General features: G+C 42.4%; 1 protein-coding gene across 1 annotated transcript; it reads left to right on the plus strand.

The window, feature by feature from the left end:
- Window positions 1-467: 467 nt before the first annotated feature.
- Window positions 468-11,900, plus strand: LOC122194222 (estradiol 17-beta-dehydrogenase 2-like). Its single transcript, XM_042895153.1, has 4 exons — window positions 468-885; window positions 10,327-10,446; window positions 11,009-11,112; window positions 11,597-11,900. The coding sequence occupies exons 1-3, from the start codon at window positions 489-491 to the stop codon at window positions 11,107-11,109; spliced, it is 618 nt and encodes a 205-aa protein (XP_042751087.1). The 5' UTR covers window positions 468-488; the 3' UTR covers window positions 11,110-11,112; window positions 11,597-11,900.
- The last annotated feature ends 2,137 nt before the right edge of the window (window positions 11,901-14,037 follow it).

Here is a 14,037-nt window from a genome sequence, read left to right on the forward strand (position 1 = left end):
CCAGAGAGCAGCTTCCCATTCTGCATCCACCCAGGTCTTTACCTAGACTCACTAAAACTTCCTGCTTTGCAGCAGCAAGAGCAGCTAATTGAAGAGAGCTGCAGCATGCTGAGCAGATGCAGGGATTATTTCCACTCCATGGCTTCCCAATTCCACACACATTACCTTAAGAAATCCCTCTAAGCGTCACTAGGCATATGAGGAAATGCCCTTACAAAGTGAATCCGTGAATTTAACCCAGTAGAGCAACCAAGTGCACAGCAAAGCCAAGACAAACACAACACTGTTCTCTCCTGAAAACGTATGTGGTTTGGAAACCTCTGCTGTTGCCATATCCAAGGCAATGATTCATCCTCCCAGTGGGGTTTTGCCTTGCCTCCACATGTTTTGCAATGCTGCCCGACTTTATAACAGCGTGGCTGCACGCAGTGAATCCTTGCTAATTTTTCAGCTTGTCTATGACAGAGGAGGAGCTAATCCTTCTAACAATGATTTTCCTCTTTCACCACTTGGTCTTGCTGGCCACAGACTTATTTCTCGCAGTGATCCTTTCTTGCCTCCTTTATGCCTTTGCATTCATTTCCATTGCATTTTTGACCTGCTTCATTATCTTCTGGTCCTTCAGCATCGTGGAGAAGAACATTGACATAAAAGGGAGAGCAATTGTAATTCTCGTATCCAACAGCTCAATTGGAAGGACGTTTGCTAGGAACTTGGATAAAGCAGGTTTTAGGGTGTCTGCTGCACGCTGGCCTCCTCGAGAGGAGGGAACAACTGCGAAAGAAGAGTGCTCCTCAAGAATGGATGTAGCACAGCTTCACATGACAGATGATGAGTACCAGAAGACAGTGAAAACCTTCATAGAAAGCCACTTATCCCTGAAAGGTAACTTTTAGAGCAAACTTGAAAATTGCACCTGATGTATGTATCAAAATGCTCAAGATTGTGAGATCACTGTGTTTTATTACTGAATGAGGGAGGCAAAAATGCCTTAGGTAATGGGCTATAACACTTAACTGCATTGCTTTTCTCTTGTGCAAAACAAAAATTCTGCGTTTTCAAGGGAAAGAGACTACTCTGGTGGCTGTGAAGGCCCCAGTGGAACCCAGCCCCTGGAGGAAGGCAAGATAGGCCAAGGAACAAGGGGAGAAGGTCTCACCAAGGCAGAGAGGGCTGGACTCACCATGGGGAGAAAACATAGGAATGAAAGGGGGTGGTGCAGAGACTTGGACGATGACCCATGATGAAAGCAAATGTCTGATTTTTAACCTCTTGTGGATTAAAAAAACCTGAGGTTTCTCTTGTCTCTTTGTCTGCTGTGGGATTCATAAGAAATAGCCCAGTCAGAACTTTGGCTGGAAAGTTGGGACTATCTGAATACCTTCCTGGGACTGCACAAGGCTAGTGTCCTACTGAGGAAACATCCATAAGCACTCCATCTGGGGAACATCACCTGTTCTTTCTAAGTGTGGGATGAGGGGTGCTGGTAGGCAGGCTGCCTCTGGCCCTTGATGAATTAGCTGTGCTACCCACCAGTCTCTGTCCTCATGGATGTTGGTTTTATGCCACTTGGGAGTGACTGTCTGGGCTATAACCTCACTGCCCACAGGCCTGGGAAGAGGCCAACTCTCTCTTCCACCATACCTCCTAGCCAAGGTATGTCTAAGCAGTGAGGCTGTCTCACTGCTTCCCCGTACTGCTTCCTTCCTTCTCCAGCTTATCCATCCCTCTCTTCCTCACTCTTACTGCGGTTTCTCTGAGTCTCCTTTTGAGGACTCCCCAAGGCAGCCTCCCTGCTCGCTAACACTGAGCCAGAATCTCCAAGAGCACTCTTTTGACACCCCTGAGAAAAGACGAGACCCTTTGCATTGCTGCCCAACACTGGAAGTTTTCTTTGTGCTCCCAGGCTGTGCACAGGAAGGACGTGCTGCAGGACAGAGTGCACACCATGGGGCCTCCCCTGCTGCAGACACCCCACCAGAGACACGGTAGGGAACTCCATCCAATTCCTGCAGCCAGCTGCAGCTGTTGATGGCCCAGCGGCACAGGTTCTCTCCCATTGCTTTTCTCCTCAGAAGCACACAGCAGACCAGAAATGCCTGTGGTCGGATCCTGTAAAATCATACCGATTAAGCTTGCTTGAATAGGCAAGACCTAAAAGCTCACAAAGCTGACCATCAGCTCCTGCTCTGGAAACCAACAACTGACGCTTTGTTAGCCAGTATAATTTCATGGGAGCTGGTGATTTCCATGGGCCTGTACTGTTTTAACTACACGATGATCTGCCCCAGTAATATCTTTTAAAATTTGGGTTACTTTGATCATGGTGCTGGGTAAATAAAGGCTTTTGTAAGTCTTTTTTTTTTTTTTTTTTTTTTTTTTTTTTATCTTTATCGTGGAATCCGTGAGCTTTTACTTTTAGAATCTCATGCACTGTATTCACTTCATAGATGCGAATGTATTAAAATGTATTTCCCATGTGCTGACCCAATTGCATAGCACATCAAAGGCCTGTGTCAGGAATTTAAGGAAAACAAGAAAGAACAAGACTTCAAACTTTTCTTAGTTTTCCTTGTTAGAGGTTTCAAGTGAGTATTTCTGGTATTTCTTCTACAAGATTTGCTTTAATATCTTTGTCATGGGTTAAGTGAATTTGCCAGTACCTGACTGACAGTAAAGCAATTAAAACCAAACCAAAAGACTACATTGATAGGTCTGCACATTCAAGATGACTTTGGTCAGCAGGATCTGGACGAGACAGCAGTTGGTACTGTGGGGCAAAGACAGGGAAGAACAATTTTGTAACTCTCCTTGTCAAGATTTCTCTTACATGCTTTATTTGTATACAACTATTGGTTTCCAAAGAAAGGAACATTCATATTTGGTTTTGTAGTATATTTTTTAAACAACTTGTTCCCATGGGAAATCTTAACCACGACGACTTGCTAGTGTGAATAAAAATATATTTTTTAACATAAATGTAGCTATTTTAATGCAAAATGTGTCACTTCCAAGTGATACAATAAAAACAGAAACCCCTAATCACAGCCACTCCTAGAATTGAAGGTTTTTTACAGCTGAAATCATCTATTTGCTATCCTAGTACAGGCCTACAGATCTAAGTAAGCTAACCTCTTTACTTTGAGGTTGCAGTAATAAAGTTTAAGGTATTACAAGGTATAAATGTTTGTACAAGTAGCATAAGGATATAGAGAAATGCAAACCAGCCCCCTTCCAAAAGTATAATGTATGTTTTCTGATAGCTTAACTCGGTTCATAAGAAGTCTTATTTTTTTTAGCATTTTAACTTTTGGTGCCTCTAGATTGTATATTTTCTAGGACTAGGAGGTCAAAGAGACAGGAGGGGAAACAGGAGTGAATGAGTCTTAGTTGCTCACCTCCAGGAGCTGGGCTTATACTATCCAACATTGTGAGAGCTCTTGGCATTGCACCCGAGCGCTCGGGGATCAAGTTCTTGAGAAACTGCTGCGCTGTATTGCTTTTCGGGCACATTGCATGGAATTGCTGGCAGCCACTTCCTGACATTCAGGGTTGACTGCAGTGAGGGTGGGGCAGGACAAGGAGGAAAAAAATGTGGAGATGGGCAAGACCCAACAGATGGCAACCTGACCGATGTGGGAAGAGTTCAGACAACTAGAGCACCGGGCTAATTGCTGCAGTCTCAGTTGTTGCAGTACCTTGGAGTTCAGCTAATCAGACACACAAGCACAACGGACACTAGGCTAACTGAAGTTAGTATTTACTGCTTCATGCCCAAAGAATGGCTGCTTTGAGCTTTGCAAAAGATCGATCAAGTAACCCTGTTTTCCCAACTTGCATGGAGTCTGGTTCACCACACTGAAGTGCTGGGACAAGAGAGAATGGAGAAACTGCTGTTTCACATCTAGTTTCAACCTACTCGTGTGTTACAGAATATTTGAACTCTGTTTTTTCATTTGCTGCTCTGAAAAACTTCTATTTTGAGAGATTCCGTCTCCTCCTTTTGGTGTCTTAAACTCCCTCAAGACTTTCTGTGTTCCAGGCTGCATTCCACCAGCCTTTATAATGTATGTGGGTCTGTGGACGGCCATCGAAGTACACAGAGCAGCCAACATGGAAGAGTGTTTGAGACCAGCTGTTCTGCTCCCCAACATGCTGCTGGTAGCAGCTCCTAAGAACTCTTCCTAAGTCAGTCCAGGCAAGATCACCTGGACGATTTAATCAATTTAAACAGGCAGGTTCAGTTAATCCAGCTGACTGCTCTGAGGGCATCAACCATTAGTGGCAAGTATTGCCAATCCTGGACAATGAAGGGTGGCTCCAGATGCAGTTGCTTGCTCAACACTGTGTACTGGTGCTGTCAGAAAAACAGAGCACTGAATTATCAAGGCAGCCCCATGGTCTATTGGACAGTCTCCATCTCTTCTAAAGGACAAGCTGTTCTTGCAGTTCTGTTCTGTACTAGACATTGGTGACAGGTGCACTCCTGGCACCTCCTTTGCTTCGTTTCCCTCAGCGTTCACTTACTTTAGTCAGTCATGCAGTTTAGTCCCTGGAGGCACTCTTGTGATTGAGAGACCAAGAAAGTGAGAGCCTGCAGTGTGCCTCAATGGGAGGCAGACATTTGAAGCACTCCTTTGCACATTGGAAGCACTGTACAAATTCTTTTGCTTCCTAAGGACTGCAGTGCAGTAGATCAGATGATTTTATTAGAAAGTAACACTTCCTCACTCACTTTTCCATGCTACATTCACCTCAAGATGAAAGGCTAGGCCATACAGTCATTCCTAAGCTCAGAAGGAAAATTGAGCTCTCTTTTGCAGAATTATAGCAGGGCACAAGCAAGGGCGATGCACAACCAACCATTCCCACTCACCTCAGAGACAGATCAAACAGATGTGATAATTACTGAATCACTGACTGCACTAAACTACAAGAGAGCAGGAATTATGAATGAATAAGGTAGAGGAAATCATATACTCATGCAATTTTAAAGAGTGCTGCATTATTTAACTATACTCACCTACAACAACAGCAGGCCACCTTGAATAAATTGTGCTATTTTCCAGTCTGCAAGTGACTATGCTTGGAGCTGAGTCAGATGATTAATTCTTGTGGCTATGGTTTTGCACCTTTAATACAGGTTATCCAGAAGTCTTTGAAAAAACAGTTCATAATGCATTGCCTTCTTACCTTTTGGAGATTCATCAAAACCAGAGAAGCACCTTACTAGAGAAGTAGCAATCAGAGCCATGCAACTACCTAGGCAGAAAAATCAGATCTCACTCTGAAATATAGGTTGGGAGGAGTTATTTATTATTGGACGAAAGGGAGAAAAGGAACCTGTGCATCATCTATACTTGGTTTAATTTTTCCTTCAAAAAGAAGCTATACATCGACAGCTGTGGATGTTTTGCAGGAGATCGCTTTTCCTTCCCTCAAGTGCTTTTGTAATTCTCTTGTTTCAACAGACAACTTCTCTGCCAAGCACCCTTGGACATACACGTATGAAAAAAAAAACCATGATTAAAGAGCTGCACAATCCAGAAGTGCTGCAGTAACACTTCTCCATCTCCATCCCTTGTTCACTGCCAGTAGGCAGAGCCTGTTTGGGTCTGAAACCTCTGTGCCTCACACATTACATTGCTGCTGCTAACCCTCTTGCCTGCTACTGTCGAACCGAACCGCAGGACTGTGTGCTGGACAGGGCTGGCACTTCAGACCGGTGCAGAGTCCTCAGGACTGCACAGGATCACAGGCTGTAATCCTGTAATCCTAGCAGGAGTCAGTCTGATCAGCTAGTCTGACCTGCATTTTATAGGCCAGAGAACTTCATCAAGATTTCAGAAGAACAAAGCAGCCAGCCAGCCATGCGGAAACACGTGAGCAGGGAAAGCGAGCCGAGCCATGAACTGTGGGTTCAGTTTGCTGTAAAATACAGCAGGTACCCATGAGCCCTGCTGTGCACATCACTGCTTTGTTTATCTCTTCCTTGCTGCATAGAGGACTTCTGTTTGCAAGCCAAGATATTGAAGAATTAATTAAAAATGCATCTTCAGCTGCTATATTTTCAAAATGGGTTATTTTATTTGCATGCATTCAGAGCCTGTTGCCATGTTCACTCCTAATACCAGCAATGTGTATATTCTATGGAAAGAGAAGGAGGTAAAAGAACCACATGCTTCCATTGCCTCCTTTTTTTTTTCTTTTCTTCCAAATAAGCTTTTTTCCAAATCTTATGTTTGCAGGTGGCAGGAACAAAGAAAGATTATTTCAACAAAAAACAACCAAACAAGCTCTGGTAGTTGGATGCTTATGTTATATTGGCTCCTGAATTCTGCCAAAAGCCTCCTTTAGCATCCTAAAGCTGCACCCTCCCCATTTTGCCCCCATTTAGCTCAGGAAGTAGACCCCCATCATGTAAGTTCATTGTAAATTAAACCCCAGGCAAGGGTTCCATTTCTAAGTTTCATCAATCACTAAGCCATACAAGGCTGAAGAATATTTGTAAAAATCACCAGTAGAGCATCTGCATTTATGAAATGTAGTTCCTGAAACAAAGAAATGACACATTTTCATGCATTTGCAGTGGTAGGATTAGAGATATATGGTAAAATAAGAGCAAAACTACCTAGGAAACTATTTCTTAATCACTTTTGCCCAACACTAAACTACGCTGGTCTCTTAAATCACTTTTATTCATATCTGTTAATATAACCTCTATGCTAATGTAAAAGCGTCCCAAATGAGGACTTAACTTTGCACCAGTTTAGAAACAGAGCACTGCCATTCATTAACCAGAGTTGGGCAGCTTCCAACTAGACCAATATTTTGGAAAAACACCAGGATTATAACTCAAGGAGTTCTACAGTTTTATTTCTCCCTCAAAAATGAGACCATCTGTCAGAAAGAGTATTTGCAATGGGGAAAGGGAACCAAGTGAAAGAGTTACTTTGAACTCTGTTTTCTTATGTTACAGCATGTAAAGATACACCTCAGAACTGCTGAGACTTAATTTAAATTTCATAGTAAGACAATGTATATAACAATTGAATTGCTACATGTGATAAATAAATGCTTCTTTGATACACACAAATAAGTTATATTTTAATTACAGAGCTTTGGAGTAGATTATTTTAACTCTTGAAGCTCTCTGTCCAACTGGTGGACTGCCTTTGCAATACTTAGGCTGCAAACTCCCAGGTAACTCAGAAGAAACATTTTCAGTAAGAAAAGATGGGCAGGAACAAACTCCTTCACTGCTCTCCTTGCTGCAGCATGGAGGACTTGGCTGGTCCCACAGTCATCTCAGCCATAGCAGCTTTGCTGTGGCACTGAATTGTGGTACTGAAGTTCTAAAGATTCTAGCATAGAGCCAATTTCACCTCAGGTGGATTGACTTAGTGATAGAGTCTCCATGAGAATTACACCAGATTAGATCAGCAGCAGTCTGCCATCAGAAGTTATAATCAACCTGTTTTTCAGGTTATTGTATTATAAATACATACGGTAAAAACTTCATAGACTTGTTGCTTTGTTGTAGCTAGTCAGTTGATTTTTTATGAAGAAATTGTCCAAGAAATAGATCCCTCTTTTTGTTCTTGGGCAGCTTGTTCTAGTTGTTCTAGTCTTGTTCTGGGACTGCATTTATTATCCGGAAGCATTCACCACCTTGATTTGGTCAAGCAGTTTGAAACTGCTCTCTGAAGTCTCAGCTGTTTTTCAGGACATGAAATTATCCTGCCTGACAGCTACACCAGGTAGCACTCACTTCTAAACACAGACTACGTGAAGTTCACTTTTTAATACAATAGACTGATGAACCATAAACAATAATTGTAGCTCCTCCTGTAAAAAGCCTTGGCAGCAGAGAGATCTCCCCAGTGATATAAAACCCACATTTATATCTAAGTCTGACCATCTAAGGAATACGAGCATGAGCTTTCCCCATTTATCTCTGTAACATTTTTCAGCTCCATCTTGCCTTGTCCAAAATGTAGAAACACAATGCATGCATCACACATGTCCATTTAAGCCTTGGAGTTTGCCAAAAAGCATGCAAACAAACAAACACTCTACTAACCAAAACCCACAACTCAAAACCAGACAACCAAAAACCACCCTAGTTCTTATACGTTTCTTTATTTTGCTTTTAATTTTTCTAACTCCCCATATCCCTCTGGCATTTGAATTGCCCTTTTACTGTAAAAGGGAAAACGTCTGTTCCCCATTAAAGCCTTGTTTCTCCCACTTCCATTCTGGCAGTTGTCAAACGAATCATGATAGCACTAATACAAAGCAAAAGCTCCACTCAAGTCACGTGCCTTCCATTCCTTCCTTATGGTCACTTTTGTGATTTGATATTTACATATATTAAAAGTGTATCTTCTCTCTTTTCTTGCTACCCAAAACTCACACAAAATTGGGAAAGCTTTTAGGCCACATTTTCCACACTGATGGAAAATTCCCAATCAGTTCCAATATCTATACATACAGTGTGACTGATTTACAGCCTGTAAAGGGAGAGACAATTCCGTTCTTCCCCATTCCTTCAATAATAGAGAGCTTCAATGTTATTTATAAAATGTCCAGAAAATAAAAATGCAGGCAGATGAGAATCAGTGACATACTCTTAAAAAAAAGAATGACCCCAAAGTCCCCAAATGTTTGTATGCTGGAAAGAGAAGTGGCAAGAGAGATGTTTCCTTCATCCACTTGCTCTCTGCACTTCCCTTTAGACCTCTCATGCAGATATTTTATTCATGCTCCCAGCTCTGGGGCACAGGTTGTGACTTCATCAGTCGTGTGGAGTCACTCAGTTTGATGTGAAACAAGGTAATGCAGTTAAAATATGGGAGCGGGTAAAATAAGGCTAAGTCTTATTGCAGTTTTCCAAGAAGCAGAGAGGCAAAGTGCTGAAGAAGAGAGGACTGTGGACAAGGCAAGCCTTTCTGCCCGTTCCCAGAGGGATGCACCATGGGCCACACTTAGCCCACATGCAATTAAAATACATCTGGCACCACACTTTATCAACCAGACACAATAAATGAGATATGATAACAATTTGATATAGAAATGGGGTAATGAGTAGAACAGAGGTACAGACAGTTTGGCGCAGGACAGATGTGAATCAAGTGTGTTCAGACTAAGTCACATTCTTCAGGGCAAGCATACAGGTATGAATGGACAGGTAACAAGAGACCAGTGTATGTTTTGTTCTAGCTTTCTAATATCTTCACAGGTCTCGGCAAACATGGCACAGAGAAGGCCAATGGCTGGCACAGAAACTTATCCAGAGATTTCCTTAGGTTCTTCCTAGGAACAAGAGCAGTACTTTCCTCAAATCCTTTTTCCAGCTTTCTTTCCTTACAGCAAGACAGGTCAACTCTCTCCTCAACTGTCTAATTAGCACCACCTTTCCCTAATATGCACTGTCTGCAGAAACTAAGAGCAGACACTAGGTTTAAAGGCTCCCTTACATTTTTATGGATCAGAGCCTTTTGGTGCTCTATATTGCAACTAGGTAAGCAGATAAATGCCGCCTCTCAAAGATTATTCACTGTGCTGCAGACAAACAGGCCCCAATCCAATTCATTTGCCTTATGAAGTAGAAAACTTTAACCTGAATTTGTCCCTTGAGATGTTTGGATGCAATAACTCACCATTACAAAGGAAGTAAGTGCCTTAAAGGGAACAAGTCCCAGCAAGTGACGGTTTCTAATAAATACCATTTGATTTTTCCTTGAGTATTTCTTGGAAAGTATTTTACTTTCTTTGATTCTAAGAAAAAAAAAAAAAAAAAAAAAGAGAAAAAGCTAATGTTTGGCTGGTCATAAAATTGTTGTGAGCTTGTACAAATAATCTGACATCACTGCATTTTGCTGCACCTTTGAAGAATATTAGGTTGTTCATACAGTTGGATTTTCTACTACATAATCTGTTGGGTCTCCTTGTAGAACTGACACACACACAAAAAAAAAAAAAAATCATAAAAACAATTTCAGCTTGCCAAAAAAAAAGAAAAAAAAAAGAAAAGATTCTGAATTCCAGTGTTCCAATGAGACCTGTAATAAGAAATCCTGTGTGGAAGGAATAACTGTGGAAGGAAATCCTGAGGTGTGGGAAGGAATAGCTGTCTTTCGATCATCACTATCTCTAATATGTCTTGCAAAATACAGCCTCCCTCATCCCTGTCATGGATGGATACTATAGATCTCATTACATTCAGGTTTCTAATTAGGAGTAATTTAAAGTGGCAATATTTCATGTCGTAATTCATGAATTGCTGTATGAGTAAACTTAGCTCAGACCCTGTTAATTTGGCAGGCACGTATGGGCTGATGAAGAAGCCATCACTCCTGATATGGGAAGAAGAGGAACCAGACACATGCAGGCTACCAGAGAGAAGAACCCCTCATAAATGGAAGATGATTTTCAGTGTTCCGGGTAAGAAAACACTTGTAGCAGCTGAGTATAATCAGACGCACTGCATTTCTCTAGAAATGTCTAGATGAGGGAGAAAAATATCTATAAAATGTTTCATCAAATAAGTTTGTTTTGTTTTTATTTTTCCTTGATATCTTTTAAAGACTCTTTTTTTAAATGTCTCACTGAGCATTTGGTATCTTCTAAAACAAAGCCCATTCTCCTTGGCCAGCACAGTGGGGAAGGAGGTGGGAGGCAGCATCCATAAAGACCCTGTTAACCTTCTGCTGCTCCTTTCCTTTGCTCTGGTCACATTGGAGGGGCACAGTGCAGAGCTGCGCAGTGCAGATGGAGCTTAGCATAAGCAGCCCTGTCCCCACAGCCCCCATAAAAAGGGAACTGCAGTAGGGGTGGGATGGGAGAGCACTGTCTCTGTGGTTTGCTTGGCTCTGGTAATCCAAAGCCCATAAAGGCTGAAAATGGATTTATTTATTTATTAATTTATTTGGACAGATTAGTATTTCCTTTCACTGTTGAGCTTGTGGTTGAAATTGCAGGTTGGTCAAAACTTTTCTATTTGCAGCCCTCTGCATCACAGCCCTCTTTTGCCCACTGAACTGTGCCCTGACTTTCCTGAAGAAGAGAGTTCTGCAGCCCTATGCACTCCTGAAGTCCAAAAACTGAGAGGTGAGATAGCACACTCATGGCTTAACTGCACACACATGACAGAGCCAAGCAGCGCGTCCTGCATGGCCAGCTCAGCCCTGCTGGGATGGAGCAAGGTCCAGAAGTAAGTTAGTGACAGAGTGGATCGCCAAGAATCCCAGCTGGTTGGTCTGATCTTTCCCTGGAAAAAGGGAAAGGGCCCCTGGCTCTCTGCCTACAGCTCTACCATCAAGTGCCTAGTTCTCAGCAGCAATCTTTGCTTTGGTATTCCTGAGTTTTGGCTCAGGGCTACGAAGCATGCTGTAGATGATGTGTTGAACATTAGGTGGAACTGAAGTCTATTCCTTCTACTACAACACACTCACCAGTGGCTGCTGTGGTGGAAACAACACAGCGCAGGCGTGATGAGGGAAGGAATGCAGTAAAATGGCACCATCTGAATGAAGTTATATGAAACAACTGAATAGCACTAAAGAACTACAACTGTCCTAATATTTTTCAGCAGGGAAGGAATCCCATGGAGCAACACGTTAATATTCTAACGTCACAAAAAGAAGATGCTACAGGAAGGAGCACAGCTGGGATCAAAAATGAGGGAGAACATGAGTAGTGACTTCAGTCACAGGACAACGAAAAACTGCAGATGAAGACAGAAAGCAACTTCTGAACTGTGAGACAGGTCTCTAACTCACTTTCAAGCCTAATGCGTAAGCAAGAGGACATTGATATTTGGGGTTATTGTTACAATGCTGCATACTGGTCACTGTAGCATATGTACACCTACTACTCACACACACACACACACACACACACAGAGAGAGAGAGAGAGAGAGAGAGAGAAAGAAGAAAAAACATGAGGTAAAAGAAAATGAAGGAATAATTTCTCTGCAAAGAAAAAAAGCAAGGGCTTAGCTTTCTTCATCTGAAGTCGTAACTCAGAACTACCTGACTGATAGTAAGAGATGCCATCCACCCAGGAGCTGGATCCAGAGAGGAAAAAGAGGACTCCAGAGGGAAAGCTTTCAGAACAGCTTCTATAAGGCATTAAATCAGCTTGATATCCAGCCAGATTGGAAACAAATATTTTAATTCCAGAACGTCACAGCACTGGGAGAGAAACATGCTAAGGCAGAAAATTTCTTAATGAAAACTTTGTGGTTTTTAGTTTACATATTAAAACAAGCAACTTGTTATACTAATAACACCAATACCGCTTCTGCAGAATATTCCAGGAAAGGTGTCCTTTAGCCAGAACCCAGTTTGAGCCAGGGCTCTCAACTCAGTTTGTGTCATTCCATTCTGTGCATGCTACCTTGTGCAACATAGAGGACTTGTGTGGGCCACCACCTGCCTACTGCTTTTCCCCCTCAAAGTGTCCTTCACTCAAAGACCAACATCTACCTGTGTACAGCAGTCTCCACTGTCTGAACCTAGAGACATTGTATGAACAAATACATGCTCCTAAAGACACCACTGGAAATTTTGCTTGCCCAAGGATGTGAGGATGGTCCATGTTTGTTTATAGAGTTCCCCAGTCCACTGAGATGCAGAGAGCTACTCCATGCAGGCATGGAATTGTGACTGAGAGGAAATACCATCACAACATAAACTGCAATATAACTGCACTTCAAAGTGTGTTTAGAACAAATTTGCTATATCCAACTAACACTGCATTTACAGACTGAAATTCTGAGATTCCTGAAGCTGACTAAGGGATCTGAGTGCCTGGTTGCTTTTAATTTGAGTGGAAATGAGAGATTTGAATTCCTTAAACCAAACAGAATGTTTTAGCACTAATGCATGTGTTAACTGTGAATCTATGACTGATGCTCCTTCTTCCTTGATGTTGTATTCCTACCAAAAAAAAAAACAACACTAAGACAGCACTCCCAGGTTGAATACTTGCCAACATTGTCATTCTCTCACTAGCACTCTCTCTCCATTTTTTTCAGGCCCTTTTCTCAAGTTGTTCCTCCTTGAGCAGAGGTTAGCCACACAGCTAGCTCCAATAAGGCAGAGTCCAGCATGCAGGCGCTACTCACCTCCAGACAGTGCCTGGAAGGTGTTTCAAATAGCCACAGCCTTCCAAATGAGAAATGTCCTCATATGTGTTTACAGTCTTCCAGAAAAGAAAAACAGAAGGGGAGGAGTAAGAGAAAAGAGAGGACAGGGAAGCAGTATAATAATGATCAGCATAATGGGATTTGCTATTCTTGCTAATAGTTTAATCAAAATAAACATTTACTGAACCCTCTTATGCGCTTGCCATGATCAACGTGCTTTATATTTAGCTTAGCACTTGTAAGCCCTGGTTAGCACTGTCTGCATCTCTGCTGCCCACTTACTTAGGCAACAAAAAAGCCAGGGATGAAGCCTAGCACTGGGACCTGCATTTCCTGACACCTAAAAACCCCACCATGCACAAGTGGTATTTCCTCAGCTGCATGTGTGCTGGCTGTGCTGCATTTGCCAGACATATGATACAGAATAGACAGACCTCAGTGTACATGGGACTTGCCGTGTACATGCAAGTGAAGAGCAGATGTGCTGTGCTCCAAGGCACCACTTGCTCCACTTCTACCGAGGTGGTAGCTATGCATGCCTCTCACCTGTGCTGGAGGTGGCCCAACACTTCTAAAGCTTTGTGGATAACACACAGTTGGATCTTGCACTTCTCATACAGTCTTTACTAGAGGAAATCACTTAGCAGCAGCCCCTGCTTTGTGAGTTCATTAACCAGTTGCTGAAGAACACATACAAGATACAAAAGCAGACAGATACAGAGGGATGGGACAGGATGCTGGTGGCAGGGTGGAATAATACACAGAGTCTCACAGGGCTGATGGAGTGAGGGTGGGGGTGCCACAATAGCTTTGTTGGGTTTTGTCCTAGAGCAGTTATTATTGCTACTTTGTACCCAATCATCTATTATATATTACACTATGT

Source organism: Lagopus leucura, unplaced genomic scaffold, assembly GCF_019238085.1.
Source record: "Lagopus leucura isolate 7727_CA_CO unplaced genomic scaffold, USGS_WTPT01 Super-Scaffold_73, whole genome shotgun sequence".
In the NCBI taxonomy this organism is placed as follows: domain Eukaryota; kingdom Metazoa; phylum Chordata; class Aves; order Galliformes; family Phasianidae; genus Lagopus; species Lagopus leucura.